General features: G+C 46.0%; 1 protein-coding gene across 1 annotated transcript; it reads right to left on the minus strand.

Moving 5' to 3' along the window:
- Positions 1-9,146: 9,146 nt before the first annotated feature.
- Positions 9,147-13,242, minus strand: LOC141027129 (uncharacterized). The gene is made up of 4 exons (XM_073504095.1): positions 11,745-13,242; positions 11,083-11,170; positions 10,279-10,726; positions 9,147-9,794 (listed from the first exon to the last, which is right to left on the minus strand). The coding sequence occupies exons 1-4, from the start codon at positions 13,240-13,242 to the stop codon at positions 9,147-9,149; spliced, it is 2,682 nt and encodes an 893-aa protein (XP_073360196.1).
- Positions 13,243-24,039: the final 10,797 nt, after the last annotated feature.

Raw genomic sequence — 24,039 nt, forward strand, 5'->3', positions numbered from 1 at the left:
TAAATTACAAAAGGGACTAATAAACCAGGACCTAGGTAGTAGTACACCAGGTCGAAGACAACGATACTACATATAATTAATGCCAAATAAGAGCAAGGAATCACACATGTCATTACGACTAGAATAAAAATGCCATACAATAATATAACATTAAGGCCACGAGGCGATGCAGTGCTGGTTAAAGGAGGCAAGAAGAAAGATGCATCCATCGATGACGTCCACCTCCTCGACTCAAGGCGCCGGCCCATCGAACAGCGGCTAAGTAGCAGCGGATTTCGTGGCCAGGTCGACTTGCTTCTGAACAATGGCGTCCAAAGATTCCAGCCGCTGGAAGAAGGCCAACGTCTTTCTGTCCTCGCTGGCCTTGTACTGGCCTAAGTAGACGATTTCCTCATAGGTGTGGATGTGCAGGTCGACGGTTTCTTGCATGGCAAGGCGCTGCATCGCGAGCGCAGCCTCGAGGTGCACATTCTTCGTCGCGACCTCCGGCAACTGCAGGGCCACCAGTGCTTCAAAGAGTTCATCACCTTGGAGGCCGATGAGGGTGGCAGGCAACGAGGAGCCTGGGCGTGCGGGCTGGAGTAGTACGGCAAGGTCGCCCGCATGCTTCTTGACGACGGTGAACTTGCGGATGGAGTCGACCATCATCTGGTAAATGCGAGAGGCGAAGCCGGCCTCAAAGAGGGCTATGACGCCGACGGTCGCCAGCACCATCTGGAAACGGTACGCGGTGCGGGGCCGCAGGCCGGCGTCTTGGACGTTCCGGCACAGCCGACTGCCGCTCGCGTCCATCGACGCCATGGGTGCTTGTGGCTTCTGTTCACTTGATCTTGGTCTTGGATTGGAGTGGGTGGTGTTGCGGAGAGACTAGGAGTAGATGGATTGGAGTGGTGGGGCGCCTTTATATGAGAGTCCAAACTGTGTTGCATTCACATCGATCTGGCTCCATACTGCTTCTCCAATTACTAACCTCTGCATGCTAATTGAATGCAGAAGCATCATTGACCGTTCAATGTTTCGGGTATCGCTACCCTCTGCCTCATTCGCATTCCAGCCATATCAACATAAATGCGTGTCAAAAAGAGACTAGTCAGTAGTAGTATACAATATTGTGCACCGCGACCAAGGCGGAGAGGAAAACTAGAGAATTGCGTATTTATTTGCGGTGTAGATTCAGTCATTTTGCTCCATATGTACTCATTTATGGTGTAATCACTTGTTGAAATCTATAGAAAGACAAATATTTAGGAATGAAGGGAGTAGTCCCTCCTTTCTGGTTTACAGGGTTATACTATTAAGAGCAAGTACAATAGTGGGCTTATAGCCTGCTTACATGGCAATTTTGTCTATGTGGAGGAGAGAGACATAAAAAAGTAAGACTAGCCATAGTGGGAGTAACTTCAGCAGTAACATCGAGTCCAACTCAGCAAATTTGCTTATGTGGCAATGAGTTAATGAGGAGAGAGGTAGTTTGAGCAACTTAGCTAGTTACTGTAACATCACATGTCCCAATGCAGTATGAGTCTATAACCTAATAAATGAAGCTTTGCATGACACCACACTTATGTTACTACTCAATATGAAGATAGTAACATAGTCTAGGGATATGTGTATGTTACCAATGTATGTTACTCTCCATTGTGGCTAGTCTAATCTCATGCAAGAGCATGGCTATATGCGTGCTCCAAGGTAGATGCAATAAATGTGAGGAAAGAGATAGAGAGAAGATGAGAGGCAGATGCAATAAATGTGAGGTAAAATGAGTCTATGTCTCAATTAATGAAGGCTTGTATGTTACCATCCATATGTTACTACCCATTATGAAGGTAGTAACATGGACTAGTAACAAAAGCATGTTACTAACAACTGCGACGTTCGGGTTGCGCTTGGCTCTTCGCCTCTTCGAGAAGTCAAACAATGATGTTACTACTTCTACAGTATCGAATCAACTGTTGCATGTCCCGTCCACCGCGTGGGTGAGGGAGAGCTTGTTGTAGGAGTAGTAAAAGCAAAACATGTCCTCATCTACGAGCCAGCGCGCGCATGGGCGAGGGAGAGGGCGTACTAGTAGTAAAATCAAGCTTCTCCTCGTTGTATGAGTTGAGGCGACACATCATAGCACTGGCCCCACATGCTTGCCTCTAAACTTGGCCAAAAGACCCGCAGTGTACAATATATTTGCTGCAACCTCTGACATTTACCCCACCACAAATTAAAATATATATTCCTGTCTTGACTAGATGTGCGTGCAAACTACAATCACCAAGATGACAGGTAGGGCCAGAAGATTGTTTTAATCAAAAAATGCTTCGAGACGGCCTCATAGCATGGAGCCGACTCCAATGGTTTTAAGCTTAGATGCACGGTACACGCTATCCTAGCCTATGTCACTATACTACCTCCCCTACACATGAAACTGCCACACGAGCGTTCGGGTTGTGCTTGGCTCTTCGCCTCTTCGGGAAGTCCAACAATGATGGTACTACTACAGTGGAGTACTACTAGTATGCTTCTGGCCATTTGACACTGAATGAACTGCTGCATGTCCATCGCGTGCGGGAGGGAGAGTGTGTAGCGAAAGCTTCTCCTAGTCCTGTGAGCCACCACGCTCATGGGAGAGGGAGAGGGCGTTGTAATCAAACTTCTCCTTGTTGTATGAGTTGACGCGACACATAAAAGCAGTGCACTCGATATATTTCAATAATTTGCGTTTACCGATGCATTAATTACAACGCATGCATGCATGTCGTGACTTTCCTTTTGATACTTGCATGTGTTGATTTAATGCACCTTGAAGTAGTATGAATATGTGATGGTAAAACTTTCTAATGCCCCGGCCCTAAATCGAGAGATGGTTGTGCACGAATAGGGCGAGATCATGCCGACGGAACATGACTCGATGATGGAGCTCTCTATGGTCTCTATGGACCTCACCTTGCTCCATTGCCCTTGTGCCTCCTCTCCTTGAAGCCTCCAGTGTATGAGGTTTGAATACACCTCGTCCGTTCGGCTGATCGAGCAAGGTGCAGGTTTCTTGATTGATGTGTTGTTCGATTTATTTGTGCAGTGCAAGGAAGGGCACCTGCCTGCGCGGACTGCCGCGGCGAGCGCCCCGGGAACTAGTGGCAGTGCCAGAAGTGTGAGCGCAGCGGCGGCTTCGACGTGCGGAACACGGCGATGGATGTCATCCTGTCCTCAATGAGGGTGGAGTGCCCGCACGAAGGTTGTGGGCTCTACGTCACTTACCTCAAGCTCGCCGATCACCAGAGCTTGTGTCCGCTCGCGCCTTGCAAATGCCCCATGCCCATCTGCAGCTACGAAGGCCCGCCGCCAGTGCTCCCCCATCACATCAGCACCGTGCATCCCATGCCCATGCACAGGATCCAGTACGGCAAGGTGCTCCAGCTACAAGTGCCAGTGTCGGAGCCATGGCTCTTGCTGTTCATGGAGGAGGACGGCCGCGCGTTTTTCTTGGTCGGAGGCGTGCTCGACATTGGTGCGCCTATCGCCATGTTGGTCGTCTGCATCAGAGCGGGGGCGTCCCCACCGCCGCACTACACGGCCAAGCTGTGGGCGAGTGGCCCGTCGGGGGAGCCCAATGGCAGGACCGACGCCGTAAAGGTCGAAATCGAGGTGACAAGCAACAAGGATCTCGGCGACTTCGCCGTGCAGGAGCTGACCTTCTTCACAGTTCCGCCCAAGCTGCTGGTCGGGGCTGGGTTGTCGAGGACGGTGTCCCACCACATTCAGATTGAAAAGCTCACCTCCTAAATGATTCTACAATGCCTTCTGTTTATCTTAGTAATATGCTAATGTAGGGGTTAGCTCGGTCTACTTTAGCTTAAGAGATGGTGTGATGAGGACATGACTACCTTGGATACGACCAAAAGTATTGCATACATGTATATTCGTGAGATGATTTATAATGCAAACTATGCAATAATTTATTTATGTCATCCAGGACAAAAGTACGTCACAAACTTTTGTGTCATGTCTAATTGTAGGTGTATGGGAGATTTGTACAATCCACATATGAAGATACGGGGAAAAGAGAAGTTTAGGTGCTGTTCAAAAAGTCCTCTCACGTCACTTTTGGGCCAAGAGAAGATAGAGTCCAAGTCTCTCACGTTCTGGATTCAGATTCGGACTGCACAGACATACCTGAATCAACACGTCAAGAACACTTTCATACGGACTCCGAATTGGGTGATTCTTTTGTTGTTGGAAAGTAGACTTCGTGATCTTTCCAACCCAATTTGATTCACCTTCAAATACATCCGGAGCGTTGAGTTATCGACGAAACAATCTGACGCTGCAGCAGAATGCGAGTCAAACTACAAGTCCAAAGGTGTTGCATCACCTCCACTTGGGTCCATGAGCCTTGTACGACCTCGGATTAGTTTTAGGCTGCCATGGGACGTCCTCCCACCTCCTTGGCCGCCACCCCTTGCTCCTATATAAGTAGATCCATCTAGTAGCTTTTTCCTTGGGATTTGTTTAGTTAAAAATTAGCCATTGCAACTTTGTGTACTTCGTTTGTGTCCAACGACCAGACCAGGACCGCTTACGGATCCCCACCTTTATCAATACTTCATCTATATTCGCAATATTCAGATTGCATGATCATATTCTTGCTTGTTCTTCGATTGCTTGCAGGAATAGACCTTCGTGGTCAGGTTGATCGTGCTCCGGCATGGTCAATAACCCCTCGGAAGTTGGTTTAGCGATTGCTAAGGCGCAACGTCGTGCACATTTGTAGTCGGGTCGTAAAAGTCATCTCCACCAAATCGATAGTTATCATCTCATTGAAAGATCGGGACCCCCGCCTCTATCATGGTGGGTTTTGGTGGTGATGTAGCAATTACTTCGACATCAGATCAGCAGTTAAAGTAATTTCCAATAGTCAAACCGATATTTTGTGTCTATTGGATATAAAGATCCTTTGGGTAAGAAGTATAAGCAGCTTATATGCTTGTTTGTTGAGGAAGTGTTGCATACTTCTGCGAGTTGTGACGCCCCCGATTTTACCATACACTAATCATACACGCAAATGTGTACGATCAAGATCATGGGTTCACGGGAAGATATCACAACACAACTCTAGACATAAATAAAATAATACAAGCTTCATATGACAAGCCAAGGGCCTCGAGGGCTCGAATACAGAAGCTCGAAACTCAAGAGTCAGCGGAAGGAACAATATCTGAGTACAGACATAAGTTAAACAAGGATGCCTTAAGAAGGCTAGCACAAACATCAACGATAGAGGCAAGCCTCCTGCCTGGGACCTCCTAACTACTCCTGGTCGTCGGCGGTCTCCACATAGTAGCATCCGTCGACGGTGGCATCTGGCTCCAAGAATCCACCATCTGGTTGCATCAACCGGAAAGAAGAAGGAAGGGGGAAAAGGGGTAGCAAAGCAACCATGAGTACTCATCCAAAGTACTTGCAAGCATCAGATCTATACTAAGTATGCATTGGTATTAAATGGAAGGGTTGTATCTGTGGACTGAACTGCAGAATGCCAGAATAGAGGGGAAGGCCTAGCCTATCGAAGACTAGCATCTTCAAGCAGCTCCAAGCATCTTGCAGCATGTAGAAGAGTAAAGAAATAGCAGTTTAATTAACAAGCATGTTGTAGTATTAATGCCCAGAGATCCTTCCTCGACTCCCTGTGAGAAAGCAATCCTGGAGCCACATATCTTAAGTATCCATTTCTAGTTGTAAAAGATCAGGATATAAGTCTGAACGTCCGTTACCGTGGACACGGCTATTAATAGATAATCTTCCCTGCAGGGGTGCACCACGTTTTCCAACACGCTTGATTACTCTGGCCGGACACACTTTCCTGGGTCATGCCCGGCCTCAGAAGATCAACACGTCCTAGCCCTACCTAGGCTCAGCAGAGAGGTCCCCGCCGGTCTACATCCTAAGCACTCCGGGGTCTGGGCCCATCACCCGTTGCACTCCGGGCCGTTACGTGTAGGACGGACCTAGGCACCACCTCTGGGGTGCCGGCCCAGCCGTGCCGCAATGTTGAACTGGACGTCTGACAAAACTACGACTGATACTGCGACGTCGAGGCCCATAACTATTCTCACGTGGTGGTTAGTGCGTAAAGGCCAAAGGCCAACTCAGAACAAATACCCAAACCATAGTGTATTATTAGCTTGCGGACACGAGCAGAGACTCACGATAATGTGACCCCGTCGCCCCGTCTCGAGGAAATACGACAAAGGCTAGCCCAGCCAACTCGAGGGCGGCCTGCCTGCTCGGTCGTGCCTCGTAACCATCTTGCGGATGCTCTCCGGGCCCGCCCGACTTTTCCAAAGGTCTCAAGTAACGTCAAGGTAACCTTGTGTCCAAACATCAAGGGGAAAACCAAAGGAATCACCCTCGGTGAATTCCACTCGATGTAATCATCAAGGTGAACGTAAGAGGAACCACCCTCGAGGTTCACACTTGAGGGATTGCATGACAGAGCCATATCGGGAATGGTGAAGGAGGAATCACCCTCGATGACCAGACTGAATAGCTAAACTATAGAGATCTCATCAGGAGTGATGTACGAGGTACCACCCTCAGCACTCGATGGTAACTCTACAGAGTCGAGCAACAAAAGGGGTGTGATGTGATGTGAGGTGTCGGGCTCTGGTCATCGATCACGTTGATAGAGTCGTCGATGATGAAGCAGGGGCAACAAAGACAAGGTGGGGGTCACTGATGGATCACTAGCCAACCTATACTAAGCAGTTTAGGATAAGCAGGTAAGGTAACAATAAGCAGGTTACAAAAGCAGGCTATGCATCAGAATAAGAGCAAACAATAACAGTAGCAAAATCCAATGCAAGCATGAGAAAATGGAATGGGCGATATCGGGATGATCAAAGGGGGCTTGCTTAGAAGCTCCGCTGAAAGCGAAGAAGGGTCGTCGTCGACGTAGTCGATCACAGCGGCATCAGTAGTGGTCTCGGGGTCTACCGGGGAGAAGAAGGGGAAGAAACAGTAAATATAAGGCAAACAAGTGTAACACAGATGCAATACAAGACAATAAGCAGCGCTAGGGGTGTTCTAACGCGGTGCTACACGATACCGGCGAAGGGGGAAAACATCCGGGAATGCTTTCCCGAAGTTCGGTATTTTTGAACAGACGAACCGGAGGGGGAAGGTTGCATGTTTTCTATTCTAGGGACGTGTGGCGGACGAACGGACCGTGTATTCGGATTCGTCTCGTCGTTTTGAGCAACTTTCATGTAGAAAACTTTTTCATCCGAGATACGGATTATTTTCTATTAAATTTCTAAGTTTAAAACATTTTCCAGAATTTTTGATTTATTATAATTCGAAAATAAAAACAGGATATACTTATTATACACACTGTGGGGTAGCCATAGTGGATGATAGGTGGGACCAAGGGGGGTCCAATTGACTCAGTCAACAGTCCAGTCAACAGTCCACTGTTTGACTGTTGACTGGTCAAAATAGCATATGGTGCCCAGGTGTCATTCACACATATTTTGCATTTTCTTTTTAAGTCAATATTTAGAGGGGGTTCCACCTGTCAAATGCACATACCTAACCACTAATTAGTGTAACTACTACTTACTAGCTACTAACCTAAACAGGGCCGGTCTCATCCAGAGACCCAGCTGCGCACACACACACATGGCCGCGCACACAACTACACAGGGCTGGCCAGAAGCACACACGGCTGTGGCAAAGCCAGCCACACACAACAACACACACAGCCACGGCCAAGGCCATGGCCGGTAGCAGCTAACCGAGCAGCAAAGCAACAGCAACAAGCGGCGGCGGCGGAGCAGCGCAGCTAGCAGAGTAGCAGCTAAAGGAGCAGCAGCACCTAAAACCGGCTGCAAGCACGAGGAAGCAGCAGCGGCACTAGCAGCAAGCACGCAACAACGGGCAGTAGCAGGTAGGAGCAATAGCGATGCAGGAGCAGCAAAGCAGCAGCACGCGAGCAGCGAAAGGCAGCGGCGGGCCTGACCGAGCGCGGGGCAGCAGACGTGGAAGCGAGCTGGGGCGAGCAGTGGCGAGCGGTCCAGGGGCACGGCAGGGGTGGTGGGCAGCAGAGGCGAGCGCGGCGGGCAGGAAGCAACGGCGAGCGCAGCGAAGGAGACATGCGGGCACGAGCGGCCGCTGGCGATTGTGGCGCGCGCGAACGGCGTCGGGGGTGCGGGCAGGCGCACGACGATGGTGGGCGCGGGGCTCGTTCGGGCACAACCGGGGAGGGCGCGGTGAGCACAATCTCACCGCGAGCGCAGGTACGGCGTGTGAGGATCTCCCTTACAGAGCTGTGGATCTGGGGATTTCATGGGGATTCGAGCTAAGGAATTTGAATTTCGGATGAGGATTCCTCCCAACCACCCGCACCTCTATCCGTTACAGTCGAGCCGCGGTCGCAGCCGTCCAAATCCTAGCCAACCTTTACCAGTAACCCGAATTGGTTTATATACTATTACACCCGCTTAGCGGGCCTAGTTTGGGCTAGCAAGCCACTGGGGCGGTCTCTTGGCCCGTGTAGACTTGGGCCCCTGGTCCATGACGCGCTCTGGATCGCTGTTGCCGGCAAGCGCTGGATCAGTTACAGGACTTGGCGCACCTTCTTCAGGGACAGCGGCTACAGGGCTACTGACGCCCCCCCCCCTTCGTTGAGAGACGGCTTGCCCCCAAGCCGTAGCACGAGGAAATTGCTGACACAGGGAGTCCAAGTCTTCCCAGGTTGCTTCATCTGGCGAAGAACCACTCCGCTAGATCAAGCCTTGAGCAATTGTGCGTTTTCCCTGCTGCCGCACCCGTTACTGGAGCACGCGAAGTGGTACCTGAAGAGAAGCAAAAGAGGGAGGCAGTTTGCAAAGAACTGTGCAGTTGGGCAGCACTACCTTTTTGAGCTGAGAAACATGGAAAACTGGATGGATTCTGCTGTCCTGAGGCAATTCCAATTTGTATGCCACTTCCCCAATCTTGTCAATGATGGTATAGGGGCCAAAGTATTTGTATGCCAACTTGTGGTTTGCTCTGCGCACAACCGAAGATTGCACATACGGTTGCAGTTTCAAGAAAACTTGCTCTCCAACATCGAAGGATCTCTCAGTCCTGTTTTTATCAGCCATGTGCTTCATTCTCTGCTAAGCTCGGAGTAGATGTTGTTTTACAGAAGCCACCACCACCTCCCTGTCTTTCAACCACTGAAGAATGTCCATAGGAGCAACAGTATCACTGGCAGCAATCCCAAAATATCGAGGGGAATATCCATACAGGACCTCAAAAGGAGACTTGCCAACAGCTGAATGCCAGTTTGTATTATACCAAAACTCACACTGGGACAGCCACTTGCTCCATTTGGAAGGATGAGAACTGATAAAACTTCTGAGATAGCATTCAATTTGCTGGTTGACTCTCTCAGTCTGACCAACAGTTGCAGGGTGATATGCAGTACTCATGTTGAGCTGAGTCCCAGTCCTGTGAACAAGGGCTTGCCAGAAATTGCTACTAAATACAGGATCTCTATAAGATACTATGTATTCTGGCATTCCATGCAATTTGTAAATATTGTCCAAGAACACTTCAGCAACTTTCTGTGCAGAAAAGGGGTGTTTGAGAGCCATGAAATGGCCATATTCTGTAAACTTGTCAATGACCACAAAGATGTAGTCAAACTGATAGGAGTGAGGTAATCCACTAATAAAATCCATGGTCACAGTTTCCCAAGCCTTGCTTGGAACTGGTAAAGGAGAAAGCAACCCTGGATATTTAACTATTTCAGGTTTAGCTTGCTGACAGACTAAACAAGATTGTACCATGTCCTTAATAAACTTCTTCATGCCTGTCCATATGAATAGGAATGGATTCGATGATATGTGACAGGGAAACCAGAGTGTCCTCCTAGAGGGCTATCATCGAAGGCTGAGAAGATTTTTTCCTGTATTTCCAAATTGTTACCAACCCAAATGTAGCCCTTATATTTCAGCAACCCTTGCACTAACTGATACTGAGAATTAGCAGATGGTTTGAAGCAAGCTCTTGCAATAATTCCCTAGCTTTGTCATCTTGAGAATAACTGGCCACAATTTCTTCCAGCCACACAAGTTGTGATTTAGATATATGGAAAACCTGGGAGTGGAATGGTCTTCTAGATAGTGCATCAGCAGCAGAGTTTTCCACCCCTTTTTTGTAGACTATAGTGTAGTTCAACCCCATAAGTTTGGTGAGAGCTTTTTGTTGCCACACAGTGTGTAAATTTTGGTCCTACAAATGTACCAAACTCTTCTGATCAGTTCTAATGCTGAACTGCTGGAACTGTAGGTATGGCCTCCACTGATCCACAGCTAGCAAAATAGCTAGATACTCCTTTTCATAGACTGAGAGGGCCCTGTTCTTGGGCCCCAAGGCTTTGCTGACATAAGCCAGAGGGTGTCCTTCTTGCATGAGTACATCACCAATACCTGAATCACAAGCATCAGTTTCAATGACAAAAGGTTTGTCAAACTGTGCTAGAGCTAAGACTCGGGCTTCCACCAGTGCCTTCTTTAGAGTTGTGAATGCAGTTTCAGTCACTGTAGTCCAGACAAATGGCACTCCCTTCTTAAGCAGCTCAGTAAGAGGTTTACTGATCATACCATAATGTTTTATGAACTTCCTGTAATAACCACTCAGTCCAAGGAACCCTCTCACTTCTTTGACATTGGTTGGAGTAGGAACTGTTCCACTGTATGAATTTTGCTAGAATTAGTAGAAACTCCTGCAAAACTGATGGTGTGGCCTAAGTACCCAATTTGTTGTTGAGCAAAAGCACATTTGGACATTTTTACCTTCCACTGGTCAGCTCTGAGTAAGGCCAACACTTCTCTAACATGCTTCAAATGCTCCTGATATGACTTGCTGAAAATCAATATGTCATCAAAGAAAACCAAGGTATTTTTCCTGTTAACTGGTGAAAGTGTGGTGTTCATTGCTCCTTGGAAAGTGCCTGGGGCTTCATTGAGACCAAAGGCCACTACCAAAAATTCATAATGGCCTAGGTGGGTTTGAAAAGCAGTTTTGTACTCCTCCCCAGCAGCTAACCTGATTTGATGGTAGCCTGCTCTAAGGTCTAATTTAGTGAACCAAGCAGCACCAGCAAGTTCATCTAGAAGCTCATCAATCACTGGCACTGGAAATTTCCCTTTTATAGTGATAGCATTTAACATTCTGTAATCGACCACAAGTCTCCATTCTCCTCCCTTTTTCTTGACTAGTAACACAGGGGATGAAAAAGGGCTCTTACTGGGTCTGATTACACTTGACTTCAATAACTATGCAATTTGTCTTTCAAGCTCATCCTTTAATTGAGGAACTATTTTGTATGGTCTCACAGCAACTGGCCTGGCCCCTGGAATTAGAGGAATTTTGTGGTCACAACTTCTTCTGGGAGGTAACTGAGTAGGAGCTTCAAAAACATCAGCAAATTCATCTAAGATAGATTGAATTTTTGGAGGGATATGTTTTTTCTCATCCATTTGCACTGCAGATATTGCTCTATAGGTGTAGGAGCAGTCATCAGCTCCAATCCCATGCAAAGTAACTGTTTGTCCAGCCTTAGTAAAAGAGAGCCATTTTTTCCACCCAATCAACGTACATTGGGCTATGTTGGGCAAGCCAATCCAGCCCTAGAATCCCATCATAAGTATGCAAGGGCAACAACTTGAAATTAGAAGAAAATGTGGTTCCATTGCATTGCCAGAGACATTCCTCAATCTGTTGCTGGCACTGTATTGTTGAACCTCCAGCTACTGTGACAGTGAGAGTTTTGATTGTACTGACCCCTTCTAAGTACTTGTACTGGGCATCCAAGAAAGAATGAGTGCTGCCGGAGTCGACAAGAAACTGGAATTTGTGCCCTTGTAGTTCAATCTCCAATTGCAGTATAGGAGCTTCTGGTTCCTTTCCCATTGCAGCAGTAGATAACTTGATGGAATAGACTGAAGATTGGGTTTGCTGTTCACTGTCAGAGTCTGAACTTTCAACTGACTGAGCTTGTAACTGGTCAATCATTTCCTGGACGAAATGCAATTGGACAGTGGATTTGCACACATGGTCCTTGGCCCACTTTTCTCCACACACAAAGCATAGACCCTTGGATTTCCTGTAGTTTCTCATAGCTGTCCATTTATCCTCTTGGTTTGTACTGCTGACAGACTCTGCTCTCTTCTCATCAGATTTCTGTGGCTTGGAGTTCGTGATACTTGCGGAAGGTGCTGATCTTCTAGTAGCTGGAAAAGTAGTTGGATTGTACACTTCACCCAGCTCCTCATGGAGCAAAGCTAACTCATAAGCTGCATCGCGATCTTTGGGTTTCTGCAGGGCCACAACCATTCGAATTCCAGGTTTTAACCCGTCCAGAAATCGAGTGATATTATGCAAGGAATTGGGCGCTTCTTCATATGCTGTTAGTTGGTCACACAGTTCAGCAAACCGTTCAACATAGTCTTCGACTATAGTGGTCTGAGCAATCCTGAACAACCTTCTGAGCAGAGTTTGATGCTGATTTCGGCCAAAACGATTCTGCAGAGCTTCACATAACTCAGACCAGCTGGAGTTGGGCATCCGCCTCTGTATCGACTCGAGCCAACGCGCTGCGGCCCCCTCAAACTGAGCAGTTACCAAGGAGAGCCAGGGGCTAGTAGGCGTCCCCCACAGTTTGAACTGATCTTCGCAGCGATTTTGCCAGAGTCGCGGACTTGTTCCATCAAATTTGGGGAGTTCCAGATGCAGGGAAAACAAATTGTACTCAGCAGTATCAACTGACGGATAATCCCAAGGAGAAAAATTTCTAGGGGAGAAACCAGAATTGCGCGCACCTCTGACCAGAGGAGGGACATAAATGTTATGCGCCTTCCCCCGGTGTTCATTGTCGAAGCCAAGGGCGCTGGTCGCGGTGGCGCCACGACCCAGCACAGCGTTGCGCGAAGACGTGGCGGCGTCGAACTTGGGGTCATGCTCCTGAGACTTCGTCTTGTACAGGTCGGATCTGATCTGCTCGAGGTCGATGGCGAGTTCCTCTCGGATGCCGTTGGCCCTTGCCGACATCAGGCCGTCGAGCATCGTATTGTTCCTCTCCATCATCTTGCTCATTGATTTGAGAAGCGACTCACCATGCGTTCGAAGCGTGTCATCCAGGTCGTTGGAGAATTCATGGCGAAGGAGCTCGTAGATGGAACGGCCCTCGTCGCTCAGCCCTTCCATCACTTGACGTCAGCACCGGTCGCCGAGACGCGTCGGGTAGTGGTGAGGGGGCGGCTCCAGGACGAAGGTTCTGATTACCAGATGTGAGGATCTCACTTACAGAGCTGTGGATCCGGGGATTTCATGGGGATTTGAGCTAAGGAATTTGAATTTCAGATGAGGATTCCTCCCAACCACCCGCACCTCTATCCATTACAGTCGAGCCGTGGCCGCAGCCGTCCAAATCCTAGCCAACCTTTACCAGTAACCGGAATTGGTTTATATACTATTACACCCGCTTAGCGGGCCCAGTTTGGGCTAGCAAGCCAGTGGGGCGGTCTCTTGGCTCGTGTAGACTTGGGCCTCTGGTCCATGACGCGCTCTGGATCGCTGTTGCCGACAACCGCTGGATCAGCTACAGGACTTGGCGCACCTTCTTTAGGGACAGCGGCTACAGGGCTGCTGACACGGCACTAGCGGGCATCTACGACGGAAAAGAGAAGAACAGGAGGGGGGTTACGACGGGTGGCTCACCGAGCGGCACACGGTGGCCGGCGGCAGTTTAGTAGCGGCAGAGCTCGACGCAGACAGGGGTTCGCCGGTGGCCGGCATGGAGGCGACCTCGAAGCCGAAGAGTGGGGCCTTCCCAGCTCCTGCTGTTGGGCAAGAGGACGAGGCCGAGGCCCATGCAGCTACTGAACACCCTGGTGCAGCTCGGGGTGGCGCCGGAGCGCGCGGGCGATGGCGGGCAGCGACAGGAGGCGTTCAGTGAGGCGGGGGATCTGAGGAGGGGAGGCAGAGAGGGAGAGGAAGGAGGAGAAGTGGATTTGGGAGGGGGGCTCGAGGAGGAGTGAGGCCAGGGGACAGGGCGTCGGCCTTATCACTTCCCCTCTCGATGCCGACGAGGTGGTCGGGCGGGAGCCCGGCTCTGTAGCGACGCAGCTTGGGGAACAGGAGAAGGCGACCGGGGAGGAGTGGGCCACTGGGCCGGTTCGGTGGCAAGGCCCAGGGGCAGGGGAATTCCTTTTACCTTAAACTTTTGCTTTTTTTATACTGTTTTCTTTTAACATCCTCCATTTGCATTTAGTTTAAGTAGCAAATGAATTTTGGTGAACATGAAACTTGGCACATAAATCAGGCACATTATTTATAGGAGTCACAAAAAGTTTGAGGCCAAAAGGAGTTGTCTAACCATTTTTCGAAATTGGAAAGGCCAATTTTAAAAGTTGTTGGACCACTAAATAAATTTCCAGGGGCACCTGGGAATCCAAAAGAGGTTCGTTCTAACATGACAAATAACTAGAGATTATTTGCCACACTTTGAACATTTTATCTTTCATGTTTGAAAATTTTGAGTTTTGGACTTTAATTTGAAATTGAAATTTGAACCGGTTTCGAACCAACGCGAGTTTATAAAGAGTAATCAGGGTGATGTGGTATCATTAGCAGAGGATTACTGTAGCTTAATTATCCGGGCGTCACACGAGTTGACGCGACACATCAAAGTAGTACTACCTCCGTCCTTGTTTATTAATCCTCATTGTAATTTGTGCTAAATTTTGACCAAAGACTTAACTGATAAAATATTAGTGCATGTCAACAAAAGTTATATTGTTGGATTCGTATTTGAACATAGTTTTCAATGATATAATTTTTGGTGACATGCATAGACATTTCATTAGTTAAATTTATGGTCAAAATTTGACACAGATTACAATGGGGACCGATAAACCAGGATGGAGGTAGTACTACTATTAGTAGTACTCACTCGACTGCGCACCAGGCAGATGAAGCTCGGGTCATGTTGGTGCTGTGTGCGGCCCGCACATTAACCAAAACCTCGCGCCTCCAGCTTAGCCTCCGCGTTTTAAACTTCTCAATCTCAAGGCCAAGGAGCAACGGAAACCTATGATAGATCCAACGGATGGTTTAGAACACTACAATTCGTAGCTACAGATGCGTGTGTGAGAGAGGGCGAGTGCATGTGTGCACCTCTTCTCTTCGTGTATAGCGTACTAAACTCAGAGTACAAGTGTATGTGGGTGGCATCGACCCAGGGAGCTAGAGATGGTGCGTGCGAGAAGTCCCGAGAGACTAGTGTGTGCGTGGGAAAGAGGGAGAGAGATGATATGTGTCGATGTAATGCGTGTAAAAAAAAAGACTAGTCTATAGCTCGCCACGAGGCTATCCCTGTCGAATGCCCCCAATAACCATAAGATATGTATCAGACGGTGCCAGTTATTGCATGTACACAGCAGTAGAACAAGAAGTACCATGGCATATTACAAAACTGCTACACCACAGCCGAGAACGTGTGCCCACATTACGCCATCCGGGAATAGTGTCGCACTTCGAAACTAGAACCGTCAATAAATTTTGAGCTAGCGTCTCGTCACATTCCAAATTACTACCACGCTATATTTAATTGCAAACCTATTCACATCGATCACAACCTAAACGGTTTCCCACTTAGGAGCGTATTAGTACTCGGTGATAAATACTACTATTCCAAGATGACTGCACATTCCTCCTCAACTCCTCATCCACAAAAACAAACAAGTCATTCATCATCATTCCCTTGCGTCTGCCATGGCCAGCATGAGTTCTGGGTCGAGAGATTACCACCAGGGAGGGGCGAACATGGAAGTGGAAGCACGAGAGATGTCCCGCCTCGCCGCGAAAGCAGCCGACATGTCCCACAGCATGGCTGTAGCAGCACAGAGGTCCCGCCGCGCCATTGATAGAGCAGACTGGTCCGGTCACGCCGCGGAAGCAGCAGAGATGCCCCGCCGCGCCGCAAATGCAGCAGAGGTGTCCTCCAGCGCGGCGGCGGCCTGGGAAAATGTCTCACAGGCAGGCGAGGACTCTTACAAGCGCATGCATGCGATCGTCCATAGCCAGATGGATCAGATCTCCGGCTGGGCGAGGTTGTAGGATGACATGAAAGCCTCGTTTGAATAGCCTACGAGTGTCATCCGGCAACTAGGGGAGGGCTATGCGAAGCTCCGGGCCGAGCGCGACCTGCTGAGGGCGAAGATCGCCGGAAGGGCGAAGCAGGCGAAGGAGACCGCTGCCTTGTTGAAGAGGATGGGCATCATTGTCAAGAAACTTACGGACGAGAATGCCATGCTCCGCGTCGAGCGCGAAAGGCTGGTGGAGGAATCCGTGGATGCTGCCAAGTAGCAAATTAAGGACAGGAAACTGATGAAAGAGATCATCGCTGCTCGCCGCGAGAACTAGTCTCCGGGACCTGCAGCGCATCAAGAAAGAAGAGATCAGCGAGCCAGATCATTGTATGCGTCTTCCTTCTTCTTTTGCCCTTGTGTATTTCGGGCGTAGCCGCATATGACTTTTTTAATTATCTTCCTAAATATGTAAGACAATTATTATCCACCGTTGTCATCCTTATATATTCATCAGTCTTGCTATAAGTTGCAGTAGATGCTATATAGGTCCGTCGGATCTTACATCAAGATCGGTGCAAAATTTTCTTTTTTCTCTCTTAAATCTCAGTCGAGTGAGACATAGCCACACCATTAAACAGGGGCTCTGGTGCCATTAATGGAGACCTTGAGAGAGAGGTGAGAGGCAGATGGAGGTCAAAGGGCTCTCCTCCCGATAAGCACGCGCAGGGGTCTGATCGCATGCCTCCCGTATTCAAATAGCTACCCCGCACGGCGCCTCCTAGCCAATTAAAAAAGGAGACGCGTGGTGGCACATAAATGGTAAGTAGAACGCCCACGGTTTCAAGAATACTTATGTTTCCGATTGTAATGTGACATCACTTGTTCCAAAATGACTTTTTTGTTTGTTGTGTGTGCCTTCGCAAATCAGACAGCAAAATTACCACAGCTTGTTGGTGCCATGTCATGACACCAAGCCAAGTTTCATGATTTTCATGCGTGTTTTGGATTTACAGGAATTAAAAACCAAGTTTCTCAATGTTTTCGACCGAGGCACGACGCCGAGATGTTTGAATTTCATTCCCATTTCTTGCATGGGACCTAGAAATTCACCCGAGGACACACATGTTATTTTTTTAACCAACTTTGGTGCATCGGAGCATGTGCTTTTAGTTCAAATTTGAATTATGCACATTAAATGACCAAAAACTCAATTAACGTATAAAAAGGCCAAACGAACCCGGAATAATTCCAAAATTTATCACGACACTCATATAGTTCTATGTTGCCTCTGTAAAGAAAATCAAGGGAGGCAGCATATATCATTTCGCAAACAGAGGTGACACATTCCCTCTCAGAACCACGAGCCTTCTTGAGAGAAGCTCCGGTTTGCAAGAAGCTTATACCAAAACTTGTTCCAATTCGGCCAAAAAAATTACCACAACATGTTAGTGCCATGACATGACACCATGCCAAGTTTCATGATTTTCAGGCGTGTTTTGGAGTTACAAGAATTTAAAAACCAAGTTTCTCAATGTTCTCGGCCGAGCCACGACGCCCAGATGTTTGAATTTCATTCCCATTTCTTGCATGGGACCTAGAAATTCACCCGAGGACACACATGTTATTTTTCAACCAACTTTGGTGCACTAGAGCATGTGCTTGTAGTTCAAATTTCAATTATGCACATTAAATGACCAGAACCTCAATTAATGTATAAAAAGGCTAAACGAACCTGAAATAATTCCAAAATTTAACACGACACTCATATAGTTCTATGTTGCCTTTGTAAAGAAAATCAAGGGGGCAGCATATATCGTTTCGCACACAAAGGTGACATGTTCCCTCTCAGAACCTCGAGCCTTCTTGAGAGAAGCTCCGGTTTGCAAGAAGCTTATACCAAAACTTGTTCCAATTTGGCAAAAAAAATTACCACGGCATGTTGGTGCCATGACATGACACCATCCAAGTTTCATGATTTTCAGGCGTGTTTTGGATTTACAAGAATTTAAAAACCAAGTTTCTCAATGTTCTCGGCCAAGCCAAGATGCCCAGATATTTGAATTTCTTTCCCATCTCTTGCATGGGACCTAGAAATTCACCCGAGGACACACATGTTATTTTTCAACCAACTTTGGTGCACTGGAGCATGTGCTTGTAGTTCAAATTTGAACACATTAAATGACTAGAAACTCGATTAATGTATAAAAAAGGCCAAACAAATCCGGAATAATTCCAATATTTAACACGCCACTCATATAGTTCTATGTTGCCTTTGTAAAGAAAATCAAGGGGGGCAGCGTATATCATTTCGCACACAAAGGTGACACGTTCCCTCTCAGAACCACGAGCCTTCTTGAGAGAAGCTCTGGTTTGCAAGAAGCTTATACCAAAACTTGGTCCAGTACGGCCAAAAATATTTACCACAGGATGTTAGTGCCATGACATGACACCATGCCATGTTTCATCATTTCCAAGCGAGTTTTAGATTTACAGGAATTAAAAAACCAACTTTCTCAATGTTCTCGGCCGAGTCACGACGCCCAGATGTTTGAATTTCATCCCCATTTCTTGCATGGGACCTAGAAATTCACCCAAGGACACACATGTTATTTTTCAACCAACTTTGGTGCACCAGAGCACGTGCTTGCAGTTCAAATTTGAATTATGCACATTAAATGACCAGAAACTCAATTAATGCACAAAAGGCCAAACGAACCCGGAATAATTCCAAAATTTAAAGGGCACTCATATAGTTCGATGTTGCCTTTGTAAAGAAAATCAGGGGGAGGCAGCGTATATCGTTTCGCACACAAAGGTGACACGTTCCCTCTCAGAACCACGAGGCTTGTTGAGAGAATCTCCGGTTTGCATGAAGCTTGTACCAAAACTTGTCCCAATTCGGCCAAAAATTATACATATGAAAATAGGGTTTAGATTATCCTGAACATCTCGCTACCTAGACCAATGTACTGTTATTTGAATTCAACATAAAATGGATACAAATATTTGAATCGGAGATCGTATGGTACATATAGTTCATATTGAAATATGATTACTACTAATGCATGTTTTTTGTTATCAAGATAATATTTAAATGATGGTATAACATGACAATAATTGTATTCAAATAAGGAAAATTGATTCAAATTTTGTCCATATGGTAGACAACAATATATATATTCATAAGTCTATTTCCTGCAAGAAAACGAAAAACAAGCAAGAAACTGATATTGCAATCTGGATATTGCGAATAAAATAGGAAAGATTTATTGATCAAGTGGGGTTCTGTGACGTCTTGGTCTGGTCATTGAACACAAATGAAGTGCGCGAAGTTGCAGCTATGGCGAACTTTTAATCTAAACAAAACCCAAAGTCTAAATGATGCCCTAAGGGATGTATATATGGAGGAAGAGGGGGTGGGGGATTTCGTGGCCCTTGGAGGATGGGTCCGAAACCAACCCTAACTCTTGTTTCCCCACACATACGGACTCTAGAAACAGCCTATAATCATGTATTTCGAAATTACATGGGCCTAGCCCAATAATAAGGTGACGCGGCACCTAGAAGAGCCTCTGGACGAAATTTATGAAGTGCCATCTTGTATATTTCGTCCAAGGCTTCATGCACTCATTATGGTGGCTTCAACGTCCTGGAATCATCACTTGTAACTCTGTTCTTGTTCCCTTTGTGCATGGCATCATCTTCATGCTTGAACTTGCTCCAAGGTTCATCTTTCTTGTCCAAGCTAGGCCCTTCATTTGTAAGCAAAACAAATGTATCCAATTTAGGCAACATCATATTCTCATGAACATTAGAATCGTTACCAAGAAACAAAAGTACCTGGTAATTCAATTGGCGTGCGCGAGCTCTAGTAATTGGTCCAGTATGTATAGCAGCAGGGGTTGTGGGTGTAACAATGGTATTGATGTCCGCAACATCCTCCCCTTCTTGAAATGAAGTCGTCCTTGACGGAAGCTCATCTTCCTCACCCAAATAAGGCTTCAAATCTGCAATGTTAAAAGTGGGACTAACCCCAAAATCTGCAGGCAGGTCAAGTTTATATGCATTATCATTTATTTTCTCTAACACCTTAAAAGGACCATCAACACATGGCATTAGCTTTGATTTGCGCAAATTAGGAAATCTATCCATACGCAAATGTAACCAAACAATATCTCCACGTGCAAACACAATATGTTTTCTACCCTTATCTCCAGCAAGTTTATATTTAGCATTCATACGCTCGATGTTTTCCTTAGTTAACTCATGCATTTTTAAGATCAATCCAGCATGTTTTTTAGCATCAAAATTAACCTTCACAGAAGATGAAAAAGGCAACAAATCAATAGGTGCACGAGGTAGGAAACCGTACACAATTTCAAAAGGGCACATCTTAGTAGTAGAATGCAGCGAACGATTATAAGCAAATTCAATATGAGGCAAGCATTCTTCCCACATTTTCTTGTTATTCTTCAAAACAGCCCTAAGCATAGTAGAGAATGTTCTATTGACTACTTCAGTTTGTCCATCAGTTTGGGGGTGACAAGTAGTACTAAAAAGCAGTTTAGTCCCCAACTTAGCCCATAAACATCTCCAAAAGTGGCTAAGAAATTTAGTATCATGATCTGAAACAATAATCTTTGGCACACTATGCAAGCGAATAATTTCATGAAAGAACAAATCAGCAACATTAACAACATCATCGCTTTCATGACATGGTATAAAGTGTGCCATTTTGAGATCCTATCCACGACAACAGCTATGCTATCCCTCCCCTTCTTTGTTCAAGGTAAACCTAAAACGAGTCCATAAATATATCCTCCCAAGGAACACTAGGTACAGGCAAACGCATAACCATGAGGATTGAGTCGTGACTTAGCTTTTTGACATGTAGTGCAGCGAGCAACAAAACGCTCAACATCCCGTCTCATCTTTGGCCAAAAGAAATGTGTAGCAAGTATATCCTCCGTCTTCTTCACGCCAAAGTGTCTCATTAATCCTCCTCCGTGCGCCTCCTGCAACAACAAAAGACGAACGGAGCTAGCTGGAATGCATAGCTTGTTAGCACGAAACACAAATCCATTGTTAACGACGAACTTGTTCCATATTCTCCCTTCTTTACAATTATGTAATACATCTTTAAATTCAACATCATGCACATATTGATCTTTGATGGTCTCCAAACCAAATATTATAAAGTCAAGTTGTGAAAGCATAGTATAACGATGAGACAATGCATCAGCAATAACATTTTCTTTACTCTTCTTGTGTTTAATGACCTAAGGGAAAGTTTCAATGAATTCAACCCATTTAGCATGTCTACGGTTCAGTTTTGCTTGACTTTTAATGTGTTTCAAAGATTTATGGTCAGAATGTATTTCAAATTCTTTGGGCCATAAATAATGTTGCCATGTTTCTAAGGTCCTAACAAGAGCATATAATTCTTTATCATAAGTAGAATAGTTCAGACTAGGCCCACTCAATTTTTCAGAAAAGTATGCAACAGGTTTTCCATCTTGTAATAACACATCTCCTAATCCAATTCCACTAGGATCACATTCAAGCTCAAAAGTCTTATTAAAATTAGGAAGTTGGAGTAAAGGAGCATGTGTCAACTTATCTTTCAATACCGTGAAGGCTTCTTCCTATGCGGTACCCCAAACAAAAGGTACATCCTTCTTTGTAAGCTCATTGAGAGGTGCAGCAATGGTGCTGAAATCTCTCACAAAACGCCTATAGAAACCAGCGAGGCCAAGAAAACTCCTCACTGTGTGACTGTTTTGGGTTGCGGCCAACTCTCAATAGCTTCAATCTTGGCTTTATCAACTTCAATTCCCTGTGGAGTAACAACATAGCCAAGAAAAGATACTCGGTCGGTGCAAAATGTGCACTTCCCAAGGTTACCAAACAAGCGTGCATCACGTAGAGCAATAAAAACAGCACGTAAATGTTCCAAATGTTCCTCCAAAGATCTGCCATATATTAGTATATCATCAAAATAGACTACCACAAATCGTCGAATGAAAAGCATGTAAAACTTCGTTCATTAATCTCATTAAAGTACTAGGTGCATTTGTTAACCCAAAAGGCATGACTAACCACTTGTATAATCCAAACTTAGTTTTAAATGTGGTTTTCCATTCATCCCCCAATTTCATACGAATTTGATGGTATCCACTACGCAAATCAACTTTGGAGAATATTGTAGAGCCACTCAATTCATCAAGCATATCATCTAGCCTAGGAATAGGATGACGATAACGAATAGTAATATTATTAATGCCTCTACAATCAACACACATACGCGATGTACCATCCTGTTTCGGCACTAGAATAATAGGAACAACACAAGGACTAAGGGATTCGCGTATATAACCTTTGTCGAGCAGCTCCTGGACTTGACGCATAATCTCCTTCGTCTCCTCTGGATTGGTACGGTATGGTGCACGGTTGGGTAGTGATGCACCGGGAATTAAGTCAATCTGATGATCAATCCCTCGAATAGGTGGTAATCCCGATGGCACTTCTTGTGGAAAGACGTCAGCGAACTCCTGCAAAATGTTAGTAACAGCAGGAGGCAAAGAGGAAGGCACGTCCTCGAATGAAAATAATGCCTATTTGCACACAAAAGCATAGCAAACAGATTTGCTAAAATCTAGCTCATCAATATCCGATTTGGTGGCAAGTAAACATGCACTTTTCAATTTAATTTCAGAAGCAACACTAAATGGTATATTATTAGGCTTCATTTTTTGCTCAAATTCTTATGCCACAATCTGATTTTCACTCTTATTTTTCTCCCGTTTTGCTTTATTAGCTCTATTAATATCATCTTTCAAAATGGAATCAGGAGACATAGGAAGCAAAGTAATATTTTTATCCTTATGAACAAGAGTATACTGATTGTTTCTACCATGGTGTACAGAATTTTCATCAAATTGCCATGGTCTACCAAGTAATAAGGAACATGCTTGCATGAGTACCACATCACAACCAACATAATCAGCATATGTAGAGATACTAAAATGCACACGAACAGTACGCGTTACCTCCCTCCATCTATGATGACGCGGACAGAACGTTCCTTCACAACTCCCTTTGTATGGAACAAATTATGCCTTTGATTTTGCTCAACTTGTGTGACCTGCACACTCAAAACACGTTAAGCAACTGAACTTTCATACCTGTCAGCATCTTCAGCAGCCATGTATTGTGTATCATGATCAGAATCATCTCCACCGTGTTGTTCACTTGTAATAAGAGCCAAAGTCTCCTCATCATAGTCACTAGCGGACTCATACCCACCATCCTCAGTAGCAATCATCACACGGTTAGATGGACATTCTCTCGCATAATGACCTCCACCCTTGCAACGACGACAAATAATATCATGTGTTTGCCCTGTTGATGCCATGGATGAAGAAGAGCTCTGTGCGGGACCAGAAGGTGTACTCCTGGAAAATGGTGGTGGCGGTGCCTGTTTTCTTGTATCTCGGTTGGAATTGGTAGCTGAAGTCAATGGTGCTGCAGTAGTACGTGTGGGAATAGAGGATGTACGTGGTGTCCATGATGAAGATCGACCTGCAGAAAAATTAGTTCGTACCAATGCCTGTCGATCCTGCACTTCACGTTCAGCTTTGCAAGCAAGATGGAATAAAAGAGTGATATTATTATACTCCTTATACTCTAGAATGGTCTGAATCTCTTTATTTAATCCACCCATAAATCGTGCAAGCATAGCTTCATTATCCTCAACAATACCACATCTAATCATGCCAGTTTGCAATTCCTGATAATACTCCTCTACAGAATTTTTTCCTTGTCTCAAACGCTGCAGTTTTTGAAGTAATTCACGTTGATAATATGGTGGAACCCAACGAGTACGCATAGCAGTTTTGAAAGCAGCCCAAGT

This window comes from Aegilops tauschii, chromosome 7 (assembly GCF_002575655.3).
Source record: "Aegilops tauschii subsp. strangulata cultivar AL8/78 chromosome 7, Aet v6.0, whole genome shotgun sequence".
NCBI lineage: Eukaryota > Viridiplantae > Streptophyta > Magnoliopsida > Poales > Poaceae > Aegilops > Aegilops tauschii.

Excerpts from the sequence above, each read along its gene's own strand:
- LOC141027129 (XM_073504095.1), bottom strand. The coding sequence starts at position 13,242 with ATGGAAGGGCTGAGCGACGAGGGCCGTTCCATCTACGAGCTCCTTCGC. Across the intron at positions 10,727-11,082 it reads GCAGGCTACCATCAAATCAG|TGGAACAGTTCCTACTCCAA; the intron begins GTTAGCTGCTGG and ends AAATTCATACAG. Across the intron at positions 9,795-10,278 it reads GAACTGATCAGAAGAGTTTG|CAAGCTAAACCTGAAATAGT; the intron begins GTACATTTGTAG and ends TTAGTCTGTCAG.